The 26,295-nt window shown below is 41.8% G+C and overlaps 1 protein-coding gene across 3 annotated transcripts in view; it reads right to left on the bottom strand.

Annotated features, from left to right (window-relative positions):
- Window positions 1-26,295, bottom strand: part of doc2b (double C2-like domains, beta) — a 307,871-nt gene that overhangs the window by 82,074 nt on the left and 199,502 nt on the right. For all 3 annotated transcript variants that reach the window (XM_061898885.1, XM_061898884.1, XM_061898887.1), the window contains 2 exons: window positions 12,856-12,930; window positions 1,113-1,222 (listed from right to left, as the gene is read on the bottom strand). In XM_061898885.1, the coding sequence (XP_061754869.1) occupies window positions 1,113-1,222; window positions 12,856-12,930 (185 nt within the window). The remainder of the gene's footprint in view (window positions 1-1,112; window positions 1,223-12,855; window positions 12,931-26,295) is intronic.

Here is a 26,295-nt window from a genome sequence, read left to right as displayed (position 1 = left end):
ATCAACATTGCAACACATGCCAATACGGCCTTTTTAGTTTACTAAATTGCAATTTTAAATTTCCCGCTAGTCTCTAGTTGAAAACGTCGCGGAATGGTGACGCGTACGCGTGACGTCACGGACTGTCAGGAAATATTAGCGCTGCACCACTAGCGGCTAAAAGTCGGCTGCTTTAATCGCATAATTACACAGTATTTTGGACATCTGTGTTGCTGAATCTTTTGCAAGTTGTTTATTTAATAATGGAGACTATAAAGAACAATGCTGTTGGTGGAAAGCGGTGTATTGCAGCTGTCTTTAGCACCGAGACACAGCCGATGTTTCTTTGTTTGTTGTGAAGCACAGCGGTCAAGCGAACATGTTTTCTCTACGTCAACCAGCATGTTTTTGGATGGGGAAATTGTGATATATATCTTACCGGAGACATCAGTGGATTATTTGTTGTCCTGAAACAGCTGTCAAAAAAGGCAGCTGTGAGCTTGGCTCCTCGGCTTCTCTCTGAGACACTGCGTGTTCACCACAGCCATCCGACCTCGAGGTATGTCTTTAAAAATCTTTAAAATCCCACTAAAACACTATTAAAACAATAAGTAGATAAGGGATCTTCCAGAATTATCCTAGTAAATGTGTCTAATTACATCTGAATCGCTCACACTGCCGCCGCCTGGAGCCGTCGCTTTTTTTTTTTTTCTTTCTTTCTAGTCCTTCACTATCAATATCCTAATTCACAAATCTTTCATCCTCGCTCAAATTAATGGGGACATTGTCGCTTTCTCTGGTGGCTCACATTATAAACAATGTGAATATTTTTGGAGCCCTGCAACTCGTGACGTCACGCGCACATACTTCCGGTAAAGGCAGGGCTTTTGTATTAGCGACCAAAAGTTGCAAACTTTATCGTCGATCTCTACTAAATCCTTTCAGCAAAAATATGGCAATATCGCGAAATGATCAAGTATGACACATAGAATGGACCTGCTATCCCCGTTTAAATAAGAAAATCTCATTTCAGTAGGCCTTTAATATAATAAATGATTTGGCAGTGATTTTTTTTGGAGATTGCGAGTCAATATTATTATCTCGTCATGCTCCGTCACAGTACTCGGTAATACCTGAGTGTTTTTCGGACCATATCCTCGTCGGTGATGCCGTAGTAGGTCAGGGTCTCGCTCCAGACGGGGTTGAGCGTGTTGTGCAGGGTCTTGGTTCGAAGTTTATTGGCCTGCGGAGAAAAAGACAGACAGGTGACAGGTTGCCGATCAATCGAACAGGAAAAGAATGAGAGGATCTCCATCGATTAACCGCCCGCTCCCTGAAGACGTCTCATGGCTCGGGTGTTTGGTTAATTGACATGCTGCCATAATTGTGTAAACAGAATTGGCATATGCAGGGAAAATTTTTCAATGCGTTGATGTGTGGCGGCACAACCCAGGCTGCTAAATACGCAAGGGGAATTAAAGATTCACATTTTCTATAACACAAATAATTTGGGGCTTGAGAATTCTTAGTAGTTGCATATTTTTCAAATTAGTCCAGGGGTCGGAAACCCAAAATGTTGAAAGAGCCATATTGGACCAAAAATACAAAAACAAATCCGTCTGGAGCCGCAAAAAAATTAAAAGCCGTATTACATCCTGAATTATGGGGATAGGTTGATTGGCTACACTAAATTGGCCCTAATATGTGAATGTGAGTGTGAATGTCTGTCTATCTGTGTTGGCCCTGTGATGAGGTGGCAAATTGTCCATGGTGTACCCCGCCTTCCGCCCGACTGTAGCTAAGATAGGCGCGAGCGCCCCCCGCGACCCCAAAAGGGAATAAGCGGTAGAAAATGGATGGATGAATGGATAAATTGAAACTAAATGAGCTCAAATATAGCTACAAATGAGGCATAATGATGCAATATGTACTTGAGCTAGCCTAGATAGCATGTTAGCATCAATTAGCTTGCAGTCATGCAGTGACAAAATTTGTCTGATTAGCACTCCACACAAGTCAATAACATCAACAAAACTCACCTTTGTGCATTCTTGTGCAACGTTAAAAGTTTGATGGACAAAATGAGACAGAAAAACAAATGGCATAAAACACGTCTTAGAAGGTCGCAGAAAGTTGTACATGTAAACAAACTACGGTGAGTTCAAGGACCGCCAAAATTAGGACAAAACTGTACTCACCAAATACTCGAATCAATGAAGCATGTTTAATAAACAGTGTGCTTTATAACAATTAGGGAAGTTTGCGTCATGTTTGTCCTCCTACAGAAACCATATTAACACAAAAAATATGTTTTTTTACCGTCATCTTTTTCCAATTTTCATATATTTTTGAAAAAGCTCCAGAGAGCCACTAGGGCGGCGCTAAAGAGCCGCATGCTGCTCCAGAGGCGCGGGTTGCCGACCCCCAACCTAGTCAAACAATCCTGATGTCAAAACATTCAGCTCATTGTGGAAATTACGTCAATTTATGTTTGATGTTCTAAAAAGATTTTTGTTTTTACCAAAAATCAAAATTTTTCACACCCAATCCCCTACGATCCTATGAATTCTTACGACTTCCACAATTCTATTGTGATTAAAACCAATCCAAACGAAAGAAAAAATATATATTTTTTGAATTCCACGTTTTCTGGTTGAAAAAAAGTCCCAATGGAATGAATTTGAACCATTCCCAGCATCAAAACATTCTTGCTAAGAGTCCAAAATAAAATCTCACTTTTCCCATATTTCCACAGTGTATGTACTGCAGTGTTGTCCCGATACCAATATTTTGGTACCGGTACCAAAATGTATTTCAATACTTTGATACTTTTCTAAATAAAAGGGGGACCACAAAAAATTAGATTTTTGGCCCGTTTTTACCAAACGATCTTATGGTACATTAAATTTTCTTATTGCAAGTTTGTCCTTAAATAAAATAGTGAACATACTAGAAAACTTGTCTTTCAGTAGTAAGTAAACAAACAAAGGCTCCTAATTTAGTCTGCTGACACATGCAGTAACATATTGTGTGATTTTCTATTTATTCCATCAGAATGATTAAGGACCAGTGGTAGAAAATGAATTATTAATCCACTTGTTCATTTACTGTAACTATTTGGTTATTTTCCATTTCAACAAATCCTATCTAAACTTCTGTTAAAATGTAATAATCGCATATTTTCCGGTTTGATACTTCACATTAGTTTTGAATGATACCACAAAGTTGTGTATTAAGTAGTTACAGGATCATACATTGGTCATATTCAAAGTCTTCATGTGTCCAGGGACCTATTTCCTGAGTTTATAAACATAATATACATTTTCAAAAAACAAAAAGATGTTGTGATGCCAAAAATTATCAATATAATCATAGTAGTATCAACTAGATACGCTCCTGTACTTTGTATCTTTACAGTGGATGTCAGGTGTAGATCCACCAATGTTTTTTGTTTACATTGTGACGCCGGTGAGCTACAGTGTGTAGTGAAGCATGTTTAGTTATTCCTCGTCCCGCAGGGATGATACTTGTAAGAAAGTTACTTTAATTAGTTTTGGATGACACCAAAAATTTAGGTATTGATCTGATACCAAGTCATTACAGGATCATACATTGGTCATATTTAAAGTCCTCATGTGTCCAGGAACATATTTCCTGAGTTTATAAATATAATATAAATAAAACGAAACAAGATGTGATGCCCAAAAATATCGATGTAATCATAGTATCCATCCATCCATCCATCCATCATCTTCCGCTTATCCGAGGCCGGGTAGCGGGGGCAGCAGCCTAAGCAGGGAAGCCCACACTTCCCTCTCTCCAGCCACTTCGTCTAACTCTTCCCGGGGGATCCCGAGGCATTCCCAGGCCAGCCGGGAGACAGTCCTCCCAACGTGTCCTGGGTCTTCCCCGTGGCTTCCTACCGGTTGGACGTGCCCTAAACACCTCCCTAGGGAGGCGTTCGGGTGGCATCCTGACCAGATGCCCGAACCACCTCATCTGGCTCCTCTCGATGTGGAGGAGCAGCGGCTTTATTTTGAGCTCCTCTCGGATGGCAGAGCTTCTCACCCTATCTCTAAGGGAGAGCCCCGCCACACGGCGGAGGAAACTCATTTCGGCCGCTTGTACCCGTGATCTTATCCTTTCGGTCATGACCCAAAGCTCATGACCATAGGTGAGGATGGGAACGTAGATCGACCGGTAAATTGAGAGCTTTGCCTTCCGGCTCAGCTCCTTCACCACAACGGATCGGTACAAAGTCCGCATTACTGAAGACGCCGCACCGATCCGCCTGTCAACCTCAAGATCCACTCTTCCCTCACTCGTAACACAAGACTCCTAGGTACTTGAACTCCTCCACTTGGGGCAGGGTCTCCTCCCCAACCCAGAGATGGAACTCCACCCTTTTCCGGGCGAACACCATGGACTCTGACTTGGAGGTGCTGATTCTCATTCCGGTCGCTTCACACTCGGCTGCGAACCGATCCAGTGAGAGCTGAAGATCCCGGCCAGATGAAGCCATCAGAATCACATCATCTGCAAAAAGCAGAGACCTAATCCCGCGGCCACCAAACCGGAACCACTTAACGCCTTGACCGCGCCAAGAAATTCTGTCCATAAAAGTTATGAACAGAATCGGTGACAAAGGACAGCCTTGGCGGAGTCCAACCCTCACTGGAAATGTGTTCGACTTACTGCCAGCAATGCGGACCAAGCTCTGGCACTGATCGTACAGGGGGCGGACCGCCACAATAAGACAGTCCGATACCCCATACTCTCTGAGCACTCCCCACAGGACTTCCCGAGGGACACGGTCGAATGCCTTCTCCAAGTCCACAAAGCACATGTAGACTGGTTAGGCAAACTCCCATGCACCCTCAAGAACCCTGCCGAGAGTATAGAACTGGTCCACAGTTCCACGACCAGGACGAAAACCACACTGTTCCTCCTGAATCCGAGGTTCGACTATTCGGCGTAGCCTCCTCTCCAGTACACCTGAATAAACCTTACCGGGAAGGCTGAGGAGTGTGATCCCACGATAGTAATCATAGTAGCATAAACTAAATACACTCCTGCACTTGGTATCATTACAGTGGATGTCAGGTGTAGATCCACCAATGACGTTTGTTTACATTTTGACGCTGGTGAGCAACGGTGTGTAGAGAAGCAAGGCAAGGATTAGTGATTTAGAAGTAGCTACCACACTGCAGACTACGGATGGACTTTAGCCGCTAGCTAGCTAGCCATGTCTTAAAGCCCCTCTTCCTGAGGGCGTTTCAGTGTTATAACTTCACCCTTATTAGTTTTTAAGCTTAAACGTGTCCGTTGCCCCTTTTATGTCTACGCACCTTGTCTGTTTGTAAGTACTCCGTGATTGTGCGCTGCCGAACATGCTCATCTGCTCGTAAACGAGCAATGACACGACGGGTGGGCGAGGGTCGTGGATGACTGGTATTTTTCAGAGGCGGTATAGTACCGAATATGATTCATGAGTATCACGGTACTATACTAATACTGTACCACCCTGGTATACTGTATTAAGTACAATACTGGAATTGTAGTCTTTCAAATGATGAGAATGATGGTGGTGAAAAGCGACACAAGTGCTACCCAGTGGAATAGAAGCGCTAGAGCGTGATGAAACCGTGTCGGGAGTCACGGGTGAAGACGTGCTCCTGGCGGATTGAATGAATTAACTGCCGTAATTATTTGCCAGTCTGAGAGGGCAGCAATAATGCAACACCAGTGGATTTGTTTAGTCGCTCAATCAAACATTGACTCCCGCAGGAAGGACGGATGCACAAACACACTTGAATCATAAGTCCGTCACGTTTTCGGCTTTTCATCACTCTTTTATTCTGCCATGTCTCCCGAAATGGAATATTCAGATGGGAAACTGGGAATTAGGGAATTGTAATTAAATTTGTCGAAGTGTTTTAGCCAAATAGCAACACCGTGCACACTACTAACACGCTCTAATTACTTCATGACAAAGCAAAATTGGCTTGACTGTTAGCTGGCGAGCTCTCTAGCATTATTGTTAAAGTCAAAATACCAATGATTGTCACACATCACACTAGGGGTGGTGAAAATTGTCCTTTACATTCGACCCATCTCCTTGTTCACCCCCTGGGAGGTGAGGGGAGTAGTGAGCAGCAGCAGTGGCCGCGCCCGGGAATCATTTTCGGTGATTTTTTTTGTTTTTGTGTCCTGTCCAGCTTCTCAGGCAAATCATATAGTTGATGTAGATGCCCATATCGGCTGTACATATTTACTTTACAAAAGAGAAGTGTAGGATACTTCTCTTGTTGCCTTATTTGAATTTGACTTTATTAAATGCATTTATATTATCATTTGGTGCAGCCGGGCCGGAGCAGGAGGGGATAGAAAGAGAAAAAAAGGAAGACAGGGGGGAATTGTGGGGATAAGAGGGCGATTAGACAGAGAGACAAAAATCAGCAGCAAACACAATAACAAAAACAATACAACACCAGCACATACGATATGTACAAATATGATCGTAAAAGTGATAGCAAAGAAGCACTAGCGAAATAAATATAGAAATGACAATAAGCATTTTTACACTACAACTGGAGCAATACAAATACCAATACAAAAAGCGCTATTGATCGTGAGCTATACCAATAGTTTACCTCTGTTATTAACAATACAGTTGTTCAAATGCAACAATACATATACATAATGATAACTAGAGATTAAAAAAAAAAATACAGAAAAATGGAGGGGAAGAGAGAGAGGCAACCTATATTAATTATGTAGATTGTTATAGTAACAATAGGTTAAGCCTTGTCAGTATGCCATGTGTTACCCGGATTACCCTAGGGCAACAACATTGATATATGTTTGATGAAACGTGATTATGTGCATGAGTGTATGTATTTATATGAACAGAATGTGTATATGGATGTTTTTACAGTAAATGTATATGTACAGTATGTGTACATGTATGTTTATTTGTACAGTGAATGTATATGTACAGTATGTGTATGTTTGTACCGTGAATGTGCGAGTAGATGGACGAACTTGGAGGTATAGGTATGTACTGTATTTGTGTATGTATGTGGGAGCGTAAGTACCAATGTATGGACGTTTGTATGTATGAATAACGGTGTGTGTGTGTGTGTGTGAGTATGTGCGTGTGTGTGTGTGTGTATGTATGTACAATATATTTGACTCCCAGTGTGCGCGGGAGACAGAGTACTGCCCCAGCCGCCCAGACAGCCCAACCCAAACAGCAGGTTAGGCGCCCAGGGAACCAGGGACCACCGGCCCCACGCAGCCAGGACGGCCTGCGACGGGAACCCCAGAGCTCCTCCCACCGCGCCGCCCGGAAGAGCCAGCAGCAGGCTGCAGACAGACGCGCCTGACAGACGACAGGGCACGAGAGAAGCAGCGGACGGCCAAACCCCAAGCTAGCGAGAGACCACCCCCCACACAGGCAAAAAGGCGGGACGCCCCGCCCGGGGGTAACCAGAGACTCCCCGCAACCGGACGGGAAGACCGGGCCCCCACGAGCCCACCCCCACAAAGCACGGTGCGGTCCAGGCCAGGCCACCCCACCCTAGTCGGCCGCTACAGGACCACCCAGCCCACCCGCAGGGACCCCAACGATGGAGACGTAACAATCAGCAACAGCCCTGTCGAGTCCCCCCCCCTCAGGGAGGGGGGAGAAAAAAAAAATAATAAAAAAATAAATACATTAAGAAAAAAACAATTAACCATCCATCCATTTTCTCCTGCTTATTCCCTTTGGGGTCGTGGTGGGCGCTGGTGCCTATATCAGCTACAATCGGGCGGAAGGCGGTGTACACGCTGGACAAGTCGCCACCACATCACAGGGCCAACACAGATAGACAACATTCACACTCACATTCACACACTAGGGCCAATTTAGTGTTGCCAATCAACCTATCCCCAGGTGCATGTCTTTGGAGGTGGGAAGAAGCCGGACTCCCCGGAGGTAACCCACGCATTCACGGGGAGAACATGCAAACTCCACACAGAAAGATCCCGAGCCTGGGATTGAACCCAGGACTACTGAGGACCTTTGTATTGATAAAAAAAATAAAAATTAAAAGAAGATCACAGACATGCTGACACACAAGAACACTACCCCAGCAGCTGGCCGACTCACAGCATTTACTGTAATAATACCCTGCAGCACCAAGCTACCCCAATGGATGAGGGGACTAGACCCAGCAGGCCCCAACCAAGACGGGCACCCAGAAGGGATGAACGGCGGGACGCAGAAGCTCCAGACTTGCAGCCCGGATGCAGTAGCCTGAGGCGCCGACCCCGATTGACCAGCAGGCCCAGAGCTTATTCTTTTTCTCTATTTTCTTATGTGACATTCACCCTCCGCTGTTGGCATTTCTAATATAAACTAGTGTAAAGTTCTTAATTATATCTGACAGTAAACCCGCCATGAAAGCGCTAAAACACACCGGTGCAGTGAGTTTACATTATTCACCCAAGGAACTTTAGTTATTAGAGAGTTCCGGTCGGACGTTTTTTCACGGAACACATTTCCGGCGCTGTTAGTGTTATACTCGTGAGCCGCGGATGAGGAGATGCTGATCCGTTATTGATTTAGGTAAAGTGTGAATGCCATTAAAACAGTTAGCTCCATCTTTTGACACTTCTTCCACTCCCGTGGGAAATACGCTAAAACAAACAAAAAAATGCATTTAGCACAATTTAAGTGAAAATCAAATAGTGTTGTGCATGTCAGTTGTCATATGTACAATTAAGTAAAAGTGTTTTCAACCCTGGATTTGAATTTTCATATCTCCAGGAAGACTATTCTAGATTTTAGGAGCATAAAACTGAAATGCAGTTCCACCATGTTTTGTCCTGACTCTGGGCACCAGCAAGGGACCACTCCCCGAGGTTCCCGGTGCCTGAAATGGTTCATATGTCTCTAACATGTCGAAGATGTACTTTGGCACAAGACCATGAAAATACTTGTACACAAGGAGAGCTGTTTTGAAGTCCGTTCTCTGAGCAACAGGAAGCCAGTGCAGTGACTTAAGCACTGGACTAATATGGTCGTGGTTCCTGGTTCTAGTCAGGACTCGAGTAGCAGCATTCCGGATGTAGTGCAGCTGCTTTACACCTGGTTTAGAAAACCCATTGAGAAGGGCGGTAAAGTAGTCCAACCTGCTGAAATAATTTAAAAAAAAAATACTATACATTAGTTTTTTTGTACTGGAGGTAGTAATGTATATTTCTAGTCTTGTCAACCCCTCCCGGGCAGAGGGGCGGTATAGCAGTGCTGCTGGATCAAAAGAGATGTCTGAGACGCTGAACAAAAAGTTGCTTTATTACAAGCAAGAGTCATTATACAGCAGTGGTCCCCAACCACCGGGCCGTGGCCCGATTGGTAGTTTTTTATGTTGATTTAATTAAAAAAAAAAAAACATTTTAATAAAAAATTCCACGGCCCGGTACCAACCGGGACGCAGAATAATTTTTTATTTAAAAAAAAAAAAAAAAAAAAAAAAAAATTATATATATATTTTTTTTTTAATTAAATCAACATAAAAAACACAATATACACTTACAATTAGTGCACCAAACACAAAAACGTTCCTTTTTCATGACAAAAACGTCCGTTTTTCATGACAAAGAAAAAAAAAAACGAGAAAAAACAAAAAGATTCAAAAAACACCCCCCCACCCACCGGGCCGCGGGACAAATTATTAAGCGTTGACCGGTCCGCGGATAAAAAAGGGTTGGGGACCACTGTTATACAGGACTGCAGTTCCCAGATGAGAAGAAAATGAGGCACTCCTAACTTGGAGGAGCCGAAACCACCTTCATATATTCCTTCTTTTTCTGTCTGGGGGTGTGTTTTAATTCAGGAGAGTAAGGAGATGTTCATGTGTAAGTGAACAGAGAACAAACTATGTTGTAACTTAAAAGTTGACGTGAAGATAGACATGGAGTCTCTCCTCCAGGATAGAGTTATCACTATGCTAATGTCCAATTAAGGCTCCTTAATTTATTATGGACTCAACCATTATTTACTTAAACCTGGTGGTTCCCTTTCTCCAAGTTGAATATACACATTCACCATATGTTGAACATATGATTCAGTTAATTCACTTCACAAGCTACTACAAATGACGAATGTTGAGAAATGTTTTGTATGTTTATAACTCAAGTTGATTTAAAAGAGAAAAGAGTGATACAAAATGCAATTTGCCTGTTTAAATTCAATCCCACCCCCATTATCTGATACATAGACTTGCCCGTTCACCTAACATCTCATCAGGGTGCGAAGCTGTGCATCCCTCCCCTTTTAGAAAGTTCAAGGTGCTCCTCCATCTAAAAAGGGAACACCTTGAATGTTTCAAACACCCGACCTGGCAGTCATTAAGAGGATTGTTGGCAGGACAGCAGAGATTGAAGCCATCTGTTGAATTACAATGTGGTCACATGACCGTGGGCTTGTGGGCAAAGAATGTCAAGACGGTTGGGAAAAGCTTGATCTTGAAGTGAGTCAAACAACCCCGCGACGACTTCCTGTCAGGGCGAGAGGCCGGCGGCAGAAAATCAAATAGAGTACACCTGCAGAGGGAAGCTCTTGTTGCAGGTGCGATCAGCATGCATGCTCCGCCGCCACCTCGAGCTCAGGGATGAAGGGCAGAACTACACAAAAACCTGTGTCACAAGTCAGCTACGAAGACCTCCGTGGACTGCTAGATCTTTGCTCTCAGTAGATCTAATTTCACGGTCTACACTAGGACTGTCCGACTTAGAGCATGCAGGTCAAACCTGTGCCAAGAATTTCATCAGAGCAGCCCAAAACTAGGAATGGGTGCTATGGCCTTAAAATAAAATCTTAGATTTTGTTCACCCATAATTTCCTTTATGAATTTTTTCCCTACTTTTGACAAAAAACAATGAATATAAATTACAGAGATACTTCATCCATCCATCCATTTTCTACCGCTTATTCCCTTTTGGGGTACTTCATAACAAGATCAAGGACTAGTACCTGGAGTTGATGGGCCGGCATGTATATTATGTCTGTGTGCGTGTGTGTGTCCTGCAATGAGGTGGCGACTTGTCCAGGGTGTACCCAGCCTTCCGCCCGACTGTAGCTGAGATAGGCGCCAGTGCCCCCCGCGACCCCAAAAGGGAATAAGCGGTAGAAAATGGATGGATGGTGTGTGTGTGTGTGTGTGTGTGTGTGTGTGTGTATATATATCCATCCATCCATTTTCTACCGCTTATTCCCTTTTGGGGTCGCGGGGGGCGCTGGCGCCTATCTCAGCTACAATCGGGCGGAAGGCAGGGTACACCCTGGACAAGTCGCCCTCATCGCAGGGCCAACACAGATAGACAACATTCACACTCACATTCACACACTAGGGCCAATTTAGTGTTGCCAATCAACCTCATATATATATATATACATATACACACACACCTGTATGTATATATGTATACCTGTATGTATGTATGTCTATGTATATATATGCATACATATACATATATTTACATAGATACATATATATACACACACACACACACATACATATACACACACATATATATGCATACATGTATATATACAGGTATATTTAATATATGTGTATATATACACATGTGTGTATATATATATACGTGTATATGTTTAAACATATATATGTATATATACACACACACACGTATATACATATATATATATGTATAAGTATATATATGTATGTATATACTCTGTTTGCTGGAGTTTGTTTATGTTTGCCTTTTAAAAAGTTTCATTTATCCCACTTGGCTGGATACTTTGGTTTTGGATGCTGGAAATAATTTATTTATTAATTTTTATTTATTACGTATATTTACTAAAGACGCGATCCTCATATTACAGTTGTTTTCCTTTTGTTAATATTACAGTCCATTTTGTAAAAAAAGGAATCCCTAGTAGCATAGAGCTAAGAATAAGTTTCTTGTCCTGCTGTCTTTTCCTGAAACAAAACCTACAAACTTTGCAGCTTGCGGTCATTTGTCCCACGCCTGTTGCCGCAAAACAAAACCACTGACGACAGTTTGCTTTTCTGTACAACAAACGTCTTGCTCTTGTTTGCGTTTACATTAGCCATGTTTTGCTGGGTGTGTGAATCTCCGCTAAGGAAATAAAGGGCACGGACCACTTTCAATCTAGTTTGATGCGTGATTTACACAATCCTGTGCTTTTGCAGTCGGTTTTTTGAAACAGCAGAGCTCTTCAGTCATAAAGAGCATACTTGACTTGTTTTTTGCAGGAGGTTCTTAGAAACAATAGCGGGACCCTGTCATGTGGAGGATATTTGTCTCACAAATGAGTTTGTTTTTGTTGCTGCAGTAAAAACACATCTGGAATAACAATATGTCAAACAGCTCGTTAGTTGCTACTTAGACAATGTTTGGTTGAGAGATGTCAAGACACTTTTGTACCCAGCCTACAGTCTCGTGTTTGACGACACAGAGATCCAAATTCTCCCCCAGGTTGCACTGCTGGTTTGAAAGGCGTGTGGACAAACCAACTGTGTCAAATTCGAAAGGGCTCTCCTAAACGGATTAGGGAGTTTCATCACATATTGTCTGCTTAAAACAATTATTTGACATCTCCGCTCCAAAGACTCTCATTTCACTGGAAGAGTAGGCACTAATGAGCTGTTTTGCCATCAGGCGGGTGAACGACCAATTGGCATGCATGAGGCTCGGGTCGTTCACCAGCCGTGCCAGGCAACAACAATACTAAAGAACTGAAGACACGTTTTTAGAATAAACCTTGTGGCTTCCCATTACCTGGATGCTCGAGAAACGACTCAGAGGATTGATTGATGTCAAACTTGACATACATACCTTACTGGCACCAGGCAGTAGATGCAGCTTGACATAGGGGTCTGACAGCCCATTGTAGTCCATTGGCTTGAGCCCCTGGAAAGTAAGAAGGCATGATACTGAGATGACATGTCGAAAGGTAGAACGTGTGAATAAACATCCTAGATTGTTGTTGCTGATGCCGCTCTTAACCTTTCAGTCATTTGGAATAGTTTCCGTAGACCTTTGACATGTCTCAGCTTATTGATTGTGCTTCAAAGCTCTAATTTTGCCGCTCCCACATTTGTACGGACCCTGTAATTATGCGGTTTTATTGTTCAGTACCATCTCATTATCTATTTTCAAACATAAAACAAACACCGCCCCTTCAACAGAAACATGTTATGGAGCACACCCACCTACACTGTCTACCGACGGAAGTGTGAATGTTGACGATGAAATGTATCGCGAGAAGCCGGATGTGAACAGAAGGTAGGTAGGAGGTGTCCAAAGTGTGGCATGGGGGCCATTTGAGGCCCCGAGTTATTTTTTTTTAATCAGCCCACCCTCAAAATAAAAATCACGCTACATGTAAGGCTGGAATATACTCTCGCATCTGACGGCGCCTTGTTTGATTTATAGTTCTTCCGTGGGGGATGGAGCCAGACTTGCAATTATCTTCCATAACACTAAGGGGCAGTGTGTCCAGAAGGAGCAACTGCAGCTGTAGTTGACTAGATATTTAACTTCAGACTGACGGCAACCGCAACATCAACATATTTGCCTACACTGGAACTAATCCTTCAAAATAATCAGTTCAATTTCAATGACCGTTTTACTTATAAACCAGAGGAGAATACCTCTGTGAAGGACTCTGCAGCTTCTAGGACGCTATTAGTATTTGCAACGCTATTTGGCCGTTCAAGACACGGGCCAAAGGAGCTAAGTAATTAAAGGGGAACATTATCACCAGACCTATGTAAACGTCAATATATACCTTGATGTTGCAGAAAAAGGACCATATATTTTTTGAACCGATTTCCGAACTCTAAATGGGTGAATTTTGGCGAATTAAACGCCTTTCTATTCGCTCTCGGGGCGATGACGTCACAACGTGACGTTACCTAGGTAGTCAATCCATTTTCTGAAACACATTACAAACATTGAGTCGAATCAGCTCTGTTATTTTCCGTTTTTTTGACTGTTTTCCGTACCTTAGAGAGAAATCATGCCTCATCGGTGTGTTGTCGGAGGGTGTAACAACACGATCAGGGACGGATTCAAGTTGACTTACGTGGAGTGTGCATCGATTAGCAAAGCATGCTAATCGATGCTAACATGCTATTTAGGCTAGCTGTATGTACATATTGCATTGTTATGCATCATTTGTAGCTATATTTGCATCCAGCCTTTCCCTCCACCCACATTTAATGCCAAATAAACACCAATCGACAGATTTAAGTTGCACCAGTGTCAAAAGATCCGAAAGTCCCTCGTTTGTTCTGCACATTTTACCGGCGATGCTACGACAGACATGGCACAGAGATGTATGGATACCCTGCGACACTCAAAGCAGATGCATTTCCAATGATAAAGTCAACAAAATCACAAAGGTGAGTTTTGTTGATGTTATTGACTTATGTGCTAATCAGACATATTTGGTCACGGCATGACTGCTAGCTAATCGATGCTAACATGCTATTTAGGCTAGCTGTATGTACATTTGTAGCTATATTTTCATCCAGCCTTTCACTCCACCCACATTTAATGCCAAACAAACACTTACCAATGGGCGGATTTAAGTTGCTCCTGCACATTTTACCGGCGATGCTACGACAGACATGGCACAGAGATGTATGGATACCCTGCGACACTCAATCGTTGGTTAGGAGGCGATCGCCGAATAGCTTCGATAGCTATTCGCTCAATAGCTTCAGTTTCTTCAATTTCGTTTTCGCTATCTGCCGCCATACTCCAATCATCCGTTTCAATACATGTGTAATCTGTTGAATCGCTTAACCCGCTGAAATCAGAGTCTGTATACAAACTAATGTCACTGGAACGCAAATGGCCCACGACTAAACTTGAGGTGCACCATCAAGCATGGAGTGATAGTTTAATAACTTATAAACGCATGCTTACCTTAGCTAAAACTAATTACTCAAATCTCATCCGCATTAATAAAAACGATCCAAAATTTTTGTTTAGTACAGTAGCATCGCTAACCCAACAAGGGACTCCTTCCAGTAGCTCCACCCATTCGGCAGATGACTTTATGAAGTTCTTTAATAAGAAAATTGAACTTATTAGAAAGGAGATTAAAGACAATGGGTCCCAGCTACAACGGGGTTATAGTACCACAGATAAGATACTGCAAATATCCAAAATAGTTTCTCTCGTTTTGATGAAATAACATTAGAAGGATTGTTACAACGTGTAAATGGAATAAAACAAACATGTTTACTTGACCCACTTCCTGGGAAACTTATCAAGGAGCTTTTTGTATTATTAGGTCCATCAGTGCTAAATATTATAAACTTATCACTCTCCTCGGGCACTGTTCCCGTTGCATTCAAAAAAGCGGTTATTCATCCTCTCCTTAAAAGACCTAACCTCGATCCTGACCTCATGGTAAACTACCGACCGGTGTCTCACCTTCCCTTTATTTCAAAAATCCTCAAAAAAATTGTTGCAGAGCAGCTAAATGAACACTTAGCGTTTAACAATCTATGTGAAACCTTTCAATCCGGTTTCAGGGCAAATCACTCGACTGAGACAGCCCTCGCAAAATTGACTAATGATCTATTGTTTACGATGGAGTCTGATGCGTCATCTATGTTGCTGCTCCTCGATCTTAGCGCTGCTTTCGATACCGTCGATCATAATATTTTATTAGAGCGTATCAAAATACGAATTGGTATGTCAGACTCAGCCCTGTCATGGTTTAACTCTTATCTTACTGATTGCAGTGCGTCTCCCATAACAGTGTGACCTCGGACTATGTTAAGGTAACGTGTGGAGTTCCCCAGGGTTCGGTCCTTGGCCCTGCACTCTTCAGCATCTACATGCTGCCGCTGGGTGATGTCATATGCAAATACGGTGTTCGCTTTCACTGTTATGCTGATGACACCCAACTCTACATGCCCCTAAAGCTGACCAACACGCCGGACTGTAGTCAGCTGGAGGCGTGTCTTAATGAAATTAAACAATGGATGTCCGCTAACTTTTTGCAATTTAATGCCAAAAAAACGGGAATGCTAATTATCGGTCCTGCTAGACACCGACCTCTATTTAATAATACAACTTTAACATTTGACAACCAAATAATAAAACAAGGTGATCTGGGTATTATCTTCGACCCAACTCTCTCCTTTGAGTCACACATTAAAAGCGTTACTAAAACGGCCTTCTTTCATCTCCGTAATATCGCAAAAATTCGCTCCATTTTGTCCACTAAAGACGCCGAGATCATTATCCATGCGTTTGTTACGTCTCGTCTCGATTACTGTAACGTATTATTTTCAGGTCTCCCCATGTCTAGCATTAAAAGATTACAGTTGGTACAAAATGCGGCTGCTAGACTTTTGACAAGAACAAGAAAGTTTGATCACATTACGCCTGTACTGGCTCACCTGCACTGGCTTCCTGTGCACTTAAGATGTGACTTTAAGGTTTTACTACTTACGTATAAAATACTACACGGTCTAGCTCCAGCCTATCTTGCCGATTGTATTGTACCGTATGTCCCGGCAAGAAATCTGCGTTCAAAAGACTCCGGCTTATTAGTGATTCCTAGAGCCCAAAAAAAGTCTGCGGGCTATAGAGCGTTTTCCGTTCGGGCTCCAGTACTCTGGAATGCCGTCCCGGTAACAGTTCGAGATGCTACCTCAGTAGAAGCATTTAAGTCTCACCTTAAAACTCATCTGTATACTCTAGCCTTTAAATAGACCTTTTTAGACCAGTTAATCTGCCGCTTCTTTTCTTTCTCCTATGTCCCCCCCTCCCTTGTGGAGGGGGTCCGGTCCGATGACCATGGATGAAGTACTGGCTGTCCAGAGTCGAGACCCAGGATGGACCGCTCGCCTGTATCGGTTGGGGACATCTCTACGCTGCTGATCCGCTTGAGATGGTTTCCTGTGGACGGGACTCTCGCTGCTGTCTTGGATCCGCTTGAACTGAACTCTCGCGGCTGTGTTGGAGCCACTATGGATTGAACTTTCACAGTATAATGTTAGACCCGCTCGACATCCATTGCTTTCGGTCCCCTAGAGTGGGGGGGGGGTTGCCCACATCTGAGGTCCTCTCCAAGGTTTCTCATAGTCAGCATTGTGACTGGCGTCCCACTGGATGTGAATTCTCCCTGCCCACTGGGTCTGAGTTTTCCTTGCCCTTTTGTGGGTTCTTCCGAGGATGTTGTAGTCGTAATGATTTGTGGAGTCCTTTGAGACATTTGTGATTTGGGGCTATATAAATAAACATTGATTGATTGATTGACTATATCTTGCTGTGCTATCCGCCATGTTGGCATCACTAAATGACGTCACAGGAAAATGGACAATGGATTTAAAGATAGCGAAAATCAGGCACTTTAAAGCCTTTTTTCTAGATATTCCATGATGGGTAAAATTTTGAAAAAAATAAAATAAGCCACTTGGAGCTGATTTTTATTGGTTTTAACCATTGTAAAATTGTGATAATGTTCCCCTTTAACTAAACACAACTGTTAACTATTCCAACATCATGATGGCGTTATTGTGTAAGGTCGTGGTTATTGATGTTTGGCAATAAAAGCTAAAGAGCGTCAAAGTCGTACCTTGTTGCGTTCTTCTGGACGCAACAAGAACGACACATTTAGTACATATTTTTTACAGCGCACCGAGATATAGAGTATGCTATTTTTTCATGCGAATGTCCCCTAACTTTTTGACTCTGGGGCAGGCTGTGTATGTATGTATGTATATATATATTTAAACAGGCGTGGTCAAACGTTGACATACACTTGTAAAGAATGTCATGGCTGTCTTGAGTTTCCAATAATTGCTGCAACTCTTATTTTTTTGTGATAGAGTGAATTGGAGCACATACTTGGTCACAAAAAACATTCAGGAAGTTTGGTTCTTTTATGAATTTATTATGTGTCTACTGAATATGTGACCAAATGTGCTGGGTCAAAAGTATACATACAACAATGTTAATATTTGGTTACATGTTCCTTTGCAAGTTTCACTGCACTTTTGGTAGCCATCAACAGGCTTCTCGCAAGTTTCTGGTTGAATTTTTGACAGTCCTCTTGACAAAATGGGTGCAGTTCAGTAAATATGTTGGTTTTCTGACATGGACTTGTTTCTTCAGCATTGTCCACACACTTAAGTCAGGACTTTTGGAAGGCCATTCTAAATCCTTAATTCTAGCCTGATTTAGCAATTCCTTTACCGCATTTCATGTGTGTTTGGGGTCATTGTCCTGTTGGAACACCCAACTGCGCCCAAGACCCAACCTCCGGGCTGATGATTTTAGGTTGCCCTGAAGAATTTGGAGGTAATCCTTTATCATTGTCCAATTTTCTCTTTGTAAAGCACCAGTTCCATCAGCAGCAAAACAGGCCCAGAGCATAATACTACAACCACCATGCTTGACGGTAGGGACGGTGTTCCTGAGATTAAAGGCCTCACATTTTCTCCCAAAAAACACAATGCTGGGTATTGTGGCCAAACAGCTACATTTTTATTTCATCTAACATCCATTCACTTCAGTCATATTACTGTAAAGTTTTGGTACTCTTGAGAAAATGTTTAGGCTCCTCTACCCACCTCTACTTTTACAAAGGTTTTTTTCTTTACAGTTGATATTTGTGTTTTCAAATTCAGCATTTGCGACGGTGCAAATTTAGATATTCGTTTTGAGATATATAATATATATATATATATATATATATATATATATATATACATATATATATATATATATATATATACATATATATACACACATATATATACACACACACATACACAGATTGGCCATTCATTTTGCCGTAGACATCTCATTCAAAAAAATGTAAACATCCAATTTTCTTTTTTCTTTGAAAATTTGGCTTCCAATCTTGCAGCGAGGTAAAAACAATTTCATGTATGATTGTTAATCCTTATTGAAATTGCAACAGGCGTGCGGCCAGGAGAAACTACAACAGCCACTTTTAAATGAGAGAAGATCAATATCAAGCCAGCAGTGGCTTTGGAGTGGGGCGAGGGGTGCTTCAAAAATAGAATTTCTTATGGGCGTAGGGATTATAGTATTTTCAAGACGTTTGGACACTCCTGGTAGTAACAGACTGTTTCCTGGCAACCGCCCCCCCGCTAGAAGATATAGTGTAGGTTTTTATGTGTTGTCGCATCTCCTTTGAGCGTAATAGAAGACAAAGAACGCCAGTGTTACAAACGTACTTTACCTTAGGGTTGTACGGTATACCCTACCTTATACTAATGAATCATGTTCGGTACAATGCCGCCTCTAAAAAGTACTGGTCCCCAAACCCCTGCCTCCCTGTCGTGGTCAAGTTGTGTCATTGCTGGTTTACGAACAAAGGAGCATGTTCGGCAGTGCACAATCACAGAGTACTTGCAAGCAGACACAGTGTGTAGACAGAAAAGGGAGAACAGACGAATTTTGGGTTAAAAACTAACAATAAAGGTGAAGTTATAACTCTGAAACGCCCACAGCAAGAGGTGCTTTAAGACATGGCTGGCTAGCTAGCAGCAAAAGTCTGTCCCTGATACCCTCATTTCCGCAGTGTTGTAGCTACTTCTAAATCACTAATCCTCGCCTCCATGGCTTTTGATTGATTGATTGAAACTTTCATTAGTAGATTGGTGACACCCGAATACGTTTTTCCAACTTGTTTAAGTCGGGGTCCACGTTAATCAATTCATGGTATTCATGGCGAAAAATAAAGTAAGAGTCTTACAAGTATCATCCCTGTAGGACGAGGAAAAGCCAAACATTCTTCACACCGTAACTCACTGGCGTCAAAATGTAAACACACACCAGTTGTGGATCTACACCGGACATCCACTGTAATGATATCAAGTAAAATTGCGTATCTCGTCGATATTACTATGATTACATCGATATTTTTTAGCATCACCAAGTCTTTTGTTTAAAAAAAAAAAATTTATTATATGTTTATAAACTCAGGAAATATTTTCAACCTGGAAAAAAGAGCACTTAAAGATGTTTAATATCTATTGAGGTTATATTTCTGCTTATAGAAGTGAGTCAATTTGATTTTTTGTTTATTTATTTAGGATAGTAAAGGTCTTTACCTTCCAATTACAGTACAATGGTGATCAATGCTACATCATGACAACAAAGTTTATTTCCTTTTTGAATGATTACTTGCATTAATTATATATATTTTGATTACATTATAAACAAATTAGGTTTTATAGATTATTTCTTCAGTTAAATAGCATGATGTTGACCAGGCCTGGGCAATTATTTTGCCTCTGGGGGGTTAATTTAGAGAAAAAATGTGTCTGGGGGCCGGTATATCTATTTTTAGGATAACTAATACAAAACCTCACAATACTGTCTGATTGAATGCTAAAGACGTTATGACAGACCACCTTAAAAATGGAATGGAATTTTTTTTTTTTTTTTTACTGAATGACACCCAGAATGTACATGAAAATAATGAATGTGTATTTTACAATTTTAACTATGAACGGTAAAACACTGAAGATTGACAACATATGAACGTCACGCCCCCTTTCAATCAGGCGAAACGCAACAGAAAATGCAACAAACACTGCAAAATATAAACGCGAAGGGTAAAAAATAAAACCCACCTACAATCTGATATATCTGATATATCACTGAGATTCAGAACTTTGTTGTCAAAATCTTCTTCTGCGTCTGTCTCTGACACCCTCATTTCATGCTGGCTGCTCTGGAAACACTATGTGGAAACGCTCCCCACCCACACTGCTTGGTGCCTCTTCTGAGCTGCTGTGACTTAAATTACCATAGTAACTAGTACATCATGCAAATTCGTAGATTCCAACCATTGAAATTAGGGGTGTCCGATAATAGACTGCCGATTTTATCGCCCAGTAAATGCTTTAAAATATAATATAGGAAATTATCGGTATCAGTTTCAAAATTATCGGTATTGGTTTCAAAAACATAAAAAATGGATGACTTTTTAAAACGCCGCTGTGCACACGGACGTAGGGAAAAGAACAGAGCGCCAATAAACCTTAAAGGCCCTGCCTTTGCGTGTCGGCCCAGTTACATAATATCTACGGCTTTTCACGCACACAAGTGAATGCAACGCATACTTGGTCAACAGCCATACAGGTCACACTGAGGGTGGCCATATAAACAACTTTAACACGGTTACAAATATGCGCCACATTGTGAACCCACACCAAACAAAAATGAGAAACATTTCGGGAGAACATTCGCACTGTAACACAACATTAAAACAAATACCCAATATCCCTTACAGCACTAACTCTTATGGGACGCTACAATATACACCCCTCACTACCCCCAACCTCAACCCTGCCTCCCCGCCAACCTCAACCTCCTCATGCTCTCTCAGGGAAAGCATGTACCAAATTCTAAGCTGCTGTTTCGAGGCATGTTAAAAAAACTAATGCACTTTTTGACTTCAATAATAAATATGACCGTGTCATGTTGGCATTTTTTTTTTCCATAACTTGAGTTGACTTATTTTGGAAAACCTTGTTACATTGTTTAATGCATCCAGCGGGGCATCACAACAAAATTAGGCATATTAATGTGTTAATTCCGGGACTGTATATATCGGTATCGGTTGATATCGGAATCAGGTAATTAAGAGTTGGACAATGTCGGAGTATCGGATATCGGCAAAGAAGCCATTATCGGACATCTCTAATTGAAACACTTTGTATAGTTCAAGACTTACGGTCATTAGAAAAAAAAAATCACTGCACATCATAATGGCAGCTACACATTCCATTTTAAACATCTAATAAAATGGGACGCATGTGGCCCCCGGACCTTAATTTGCCCAGGTTTGGTGTACACAAAAGCTCTATATGTCTACAGAAAGCCAATTATTTTTTGAAGTAAACTATTGCATACTGTGTGGCACCTTGTGACAAGAATATATGTTGATTGTGTCACGGCTGGTTACACAAGGCCGTGCCCTTTTCTTTGCCCGATATGACTGGAAAGCCAATGTATTCCCGCAGTGAGGAGTTCAAGTACCTCAGAGTCTTGTTCACGAGTGAGGGAAGAGTGGATCGTGAGGTCGACAGGCGGCTCGGTGCGGCGTCTTCAGTAACGCGGACGCTGTACCGATCGGTTGTGGTGAAGGAGCTGAACCGGAAGGCACAGCTCTCAATTTACCGGTCGATCTACATTCCCATCCTCACCTATTGGGCGGTATAACTCAGTTGGTAGAGAGACCGTGCCAGCAATTTGAGGGTTGCAGGTTCGATCCCCGCTTCCGCCATCCTAGTTACTGCCGTTGTGTCCTTGGGCAAAACACTTTACCCACCTTCTCCCAGTGCCACCCACACTGGTTTAAATGTAACTTAGATATTGGGTTTCACTATGTGAAGCGCTTCGAGTCACTAGAGAAAAAGCGCTATATAAATATAATTCACTTCACCTATGGTCATGAGCTTTGGGTTATGACCTAAAGGGCAAGATCATAGGTAATGAGGTTCCTCCGCCGGGTGGCGGTGTTCTCCCTCAGAGATAGGGTGAGAAGCTCTGCCATCCGGGAGGAGCTCAAAGTAAAGCCGCTGCTCCTCCACATTGAGAAGAGCCAGATGTGGTGGTTCGGGTATCTGGTCAGGATGCCACCCAAACGCCTCCCTAGGGAGGTGTTTAGGGCACATCCAATCGGTAGGAGGCCACAGGGAAGACCCAGGACACGTTGGGTAGACTATGTCTCCCGGCTTGCCTCAAGATCTCCTGGGAGGAGCTGGATGAAGTGGCTGGGGAGAGGGAAGTGTGGGCTTCCCTGCTTAGGCTGCTGGCCCCAAGACTTGACCTTGGATAAGCGGAATAATATGGATGGATGGATGGAAATAAAATGAGGGTATTTCTCATTGAGTCTAGAGTCCAGTGGGTTGAAATGAGCTTGTTTGGACTTAAAAGTTGTGTTTAAAAAAAGAAAAAAAGAAAAGACATTAGCTAGCATGCAACCCTGACGTCCTTTTTAAAAAGGTGCAAACCTGACGACCAGAAGTAAATATAAACAAACCCTATTTTACATTTCCTTGACTCAATTCCAGCCTTGTTGTGTCACTAAAGGTTTGCAAAGCTTAACAAGAGACACGACGCGGCTGTCGTAAACAGTCTCGAGTCAATTTACGACTCCAATCTCCGCGCCAGCCGTGACCCTCCTCCTGTCTGCCGCCTGGTTTCTTCCCATCCACGCCATATCCTGGGTGAGTTATCGCCGCTACGTCCGTGTACACCGCACTTGATCCGAATCACTTTTCAAATTCGAACACAAATAAGTGTTTGATATCGCCGCCGTTTTTACGTTCTTTGTCTGGTTTTCCCGCTCAGCTGCTGATTGGAGAGGTTTGGAATGGAGAGCAGCATTTTGAATACGGGCTTAATCATAATTACAGAGGGTTTCATACAGATGACCCAGGCAGATGGGCACCATGCATCAGGATGTCTATTTGCTGTCTGACTCGCACGTAATCAATCCTTTGCTTCCAATTGATCAATCATCCGCTACCTCCTTTGGATAATAAATAGCATTATGGATCAAAAGAAAAGTGATAGCCTTTCAATCCACAACACTCAAACTTCCTGTTCTTTGGATGCTTGTGATATTTCTAGATCTTTTAAAAGGGGAACATTATCACAATTTCAGAAGGGTTAAAACCAATAAAAATCAGTTCCCAGTGGCTTATTTTATTTTTCAAAGTTTTTTTCAAAATTTTACCCATCATAAAATATGCCGAAAAAAAGGCTTTAAAGTGCCTGATTTTCGCTATCTGTGAAGCCACCTTCCATTTTCCTGTAACGTCATCCAGTGATATACATGCTATCCAGGCGGATAGCACAGCAAGATATAGCGACATTAGCTCGGATTCAGACTCGGATTTCAGCAGCTTAAGCGATTCAACAGATTACGCTATGTATTGAAACGGATGGTTGGAGTATGGAGGCAGATAGCGAAAACGAAATTTAAGAAGAAACAAGCTATTGAGCGAATAGCTATTGACACTATTCGGCCATGTCTGCTTTAGCATCGCCGGTAAAATGTGCAGACCAAACGATCGATTAGCTGGCAGTCATGCCGCGACCAAATATGTCTGATTAGCACATAAGTCAACATCAACAAAACTCACCTTTGTGATTTCGTTGACTTTATCGTTGGAAATGCATCTCCTTTGAGTGTCGCAGGGTATCCATTCATCTCTGTGCCATGTCTGTTGTAGCATCGCCGGTAAAATGTGCGGAACAAACGAAGGATTTTCGCATCTCTTGACACTGGAGCAACTTAAATTCGTCGATTGGTAAGTGTTTGTTAGGCATTAAATGTGAGTGGAGGGAAAGGCTGGTGGCAAATATAGCTACAAATGAGGCATAACGATGCAATATGTACATACAGCTAGCCTAAATAGCATGTTAGCATCGATTAGCATGCCGTGCTAATCGATGCACATTCTACGTAACTCAACTTGAATCCGTCCCTGATCGTGGTGTTACACCCTCCGACAACACACCGACGAGGCATGATGTCTCCAAGGTACCGGAAAACAGTCGCAAAAACGGAAGCTGATTTGACTTGCTGCGTGTAATGTGTTTGAGAAAACGGCGGTCGACTACCTAGGTGACGTCACAACTTGACGTCATCGTTCCGAGAGCAAATAATAGAAAGGCGTTTAATTCGCCAAAATTCACCCATTTAGAGTTCGGAAATCGGTTAAAAAAAATATACTGTATGGTCTTTTTTCTGCAACATCAAGGTATATATTGACGCTTACATAGGTCTGGTGATTATGTTCCCCTTTAAAGCCAGGGTGTCAAATTCAAGGAATTTTTCAGGGCCCCTGGCATGATATTTGATTAGTATTAGAACCGGCCCGCAGGCCACAGCCGCCTGCTGCTGTTTTGCACGCACCAATACTCCAAAAGTGTTGGCGCTAGCAATTTTCCAAATGACATGTTCAAGAAATTGTGTAAAGCCCGGAAAAAAAAAAACCTACTTCATTATAATGCAGAAAGGGTAAAGTTCCGGACTTGGTCTCAAATCTTTTCGGTAGTTTTTATAATTTTTGTCCATTTCCCAGCGATAAATGCATTATTCTAATGAAAAAAAATTTATTAAATCCAAAAGTTGGCGTGGACATACTATTGCCAAAGTTTTTTGTTAGTTTGTGCTTTTTGGTACTAGGTTTGGATTAAAATTACTAGAAATTGTGTAAAAGCCCGAGAAATAAAACCAACCTACATTATAACGCAAAAAGGGTTAAGTTCGGGACTTGTTCTCAATTTCTGTTGGTGATTTTTATTATTTTTGTCCATTCCCCAGCGATAGATGCATTATTCTAAAGACAAAAATCTATTTATATCCCAAAGTTTTTTTGCTAGCTTGTGCTTTTATTTAATAGTTTTACATTAAAACTACTCATAACAAGTTCAAGAAATTGTGTAAAAGCCAGAGAAAAAACCCCCTCCTACATTATAACGCAAAAAGGGTAAAGTTCGGGACTTGTTCTCAATATGTTTCGGCGATTATTATTTTTGTCCATTTCCCAGAGATAAATGCATCATTCTAAAGACAAAAATCAATTTATATCTAAAAGGTTTTTTTTTTGCTAGCTTGTGCTTTTATTTACTAGTTTTACGTATAAACTACTCATGACGAATTCAAAATATTGTGTAAAGCCCGAGAAAAAACTATCGTATTGCAAAAAGGGTTAAGTTCCGAACACGTTCTTAATTTCTTTCGGCGATTTTTATTATTTTTGTCCATTTGCCAGCAATAAATGCATTATTCTAATGACAAAAATTTTACGTTAAAACTACACACGACAAGTTCAAGAAATTGTGTAAAGCCCGGGGAAAAAAACCCTACGAGATTATAACGCAGAAAGGGTAAAGTTCCGGACTTGTTCTCAATGTATTTAGTCAGTTTTTATTATTTTTGTCCATTTCCCAGCGATAAATGCATTATTCGAATGAAAAAAATTTGATTTATATCCAAAAGTTGGCGTGGACATACTGTTGCTAAAGTTTTTTGTTGTTGTTAGCTTGTGCTTTTTGTTACTAGTTTTATATTAAAACTACTTACGACAAGTTCAAGAAATTGAGTAACGCCCGAGAAAAAAAAAAAAACAACTCCTACTACATAACGCAAAAATGTTAAAGTTCCGGCCTTTTTCTTAATTTCTTTCGGTGGTTTTTATGATTTTTATACAATTTATAAAATCTGATTTATATCCAAATGTTGTT

Source organism: Nerophis ophidion, linkage group LG04, assembly GCF_033978795.1.
Source record: "Nerophis ophidion isolate RoL-2023_Sa linkage group LG04, RoL_Noph_v1.0, whole genome shotgun sequence".
NCBI lineage: Eukaryota > Metazoa > Chordata > Actinopteri > Syngnathiformes > Syngnathidae > Nerophis > Nerophis ophidion.
The sequence above is the reverse complement of the archived record's forward strand: the minus strand, read 5'-3'. Positions and strand labels throughout refer to the sequence as shown.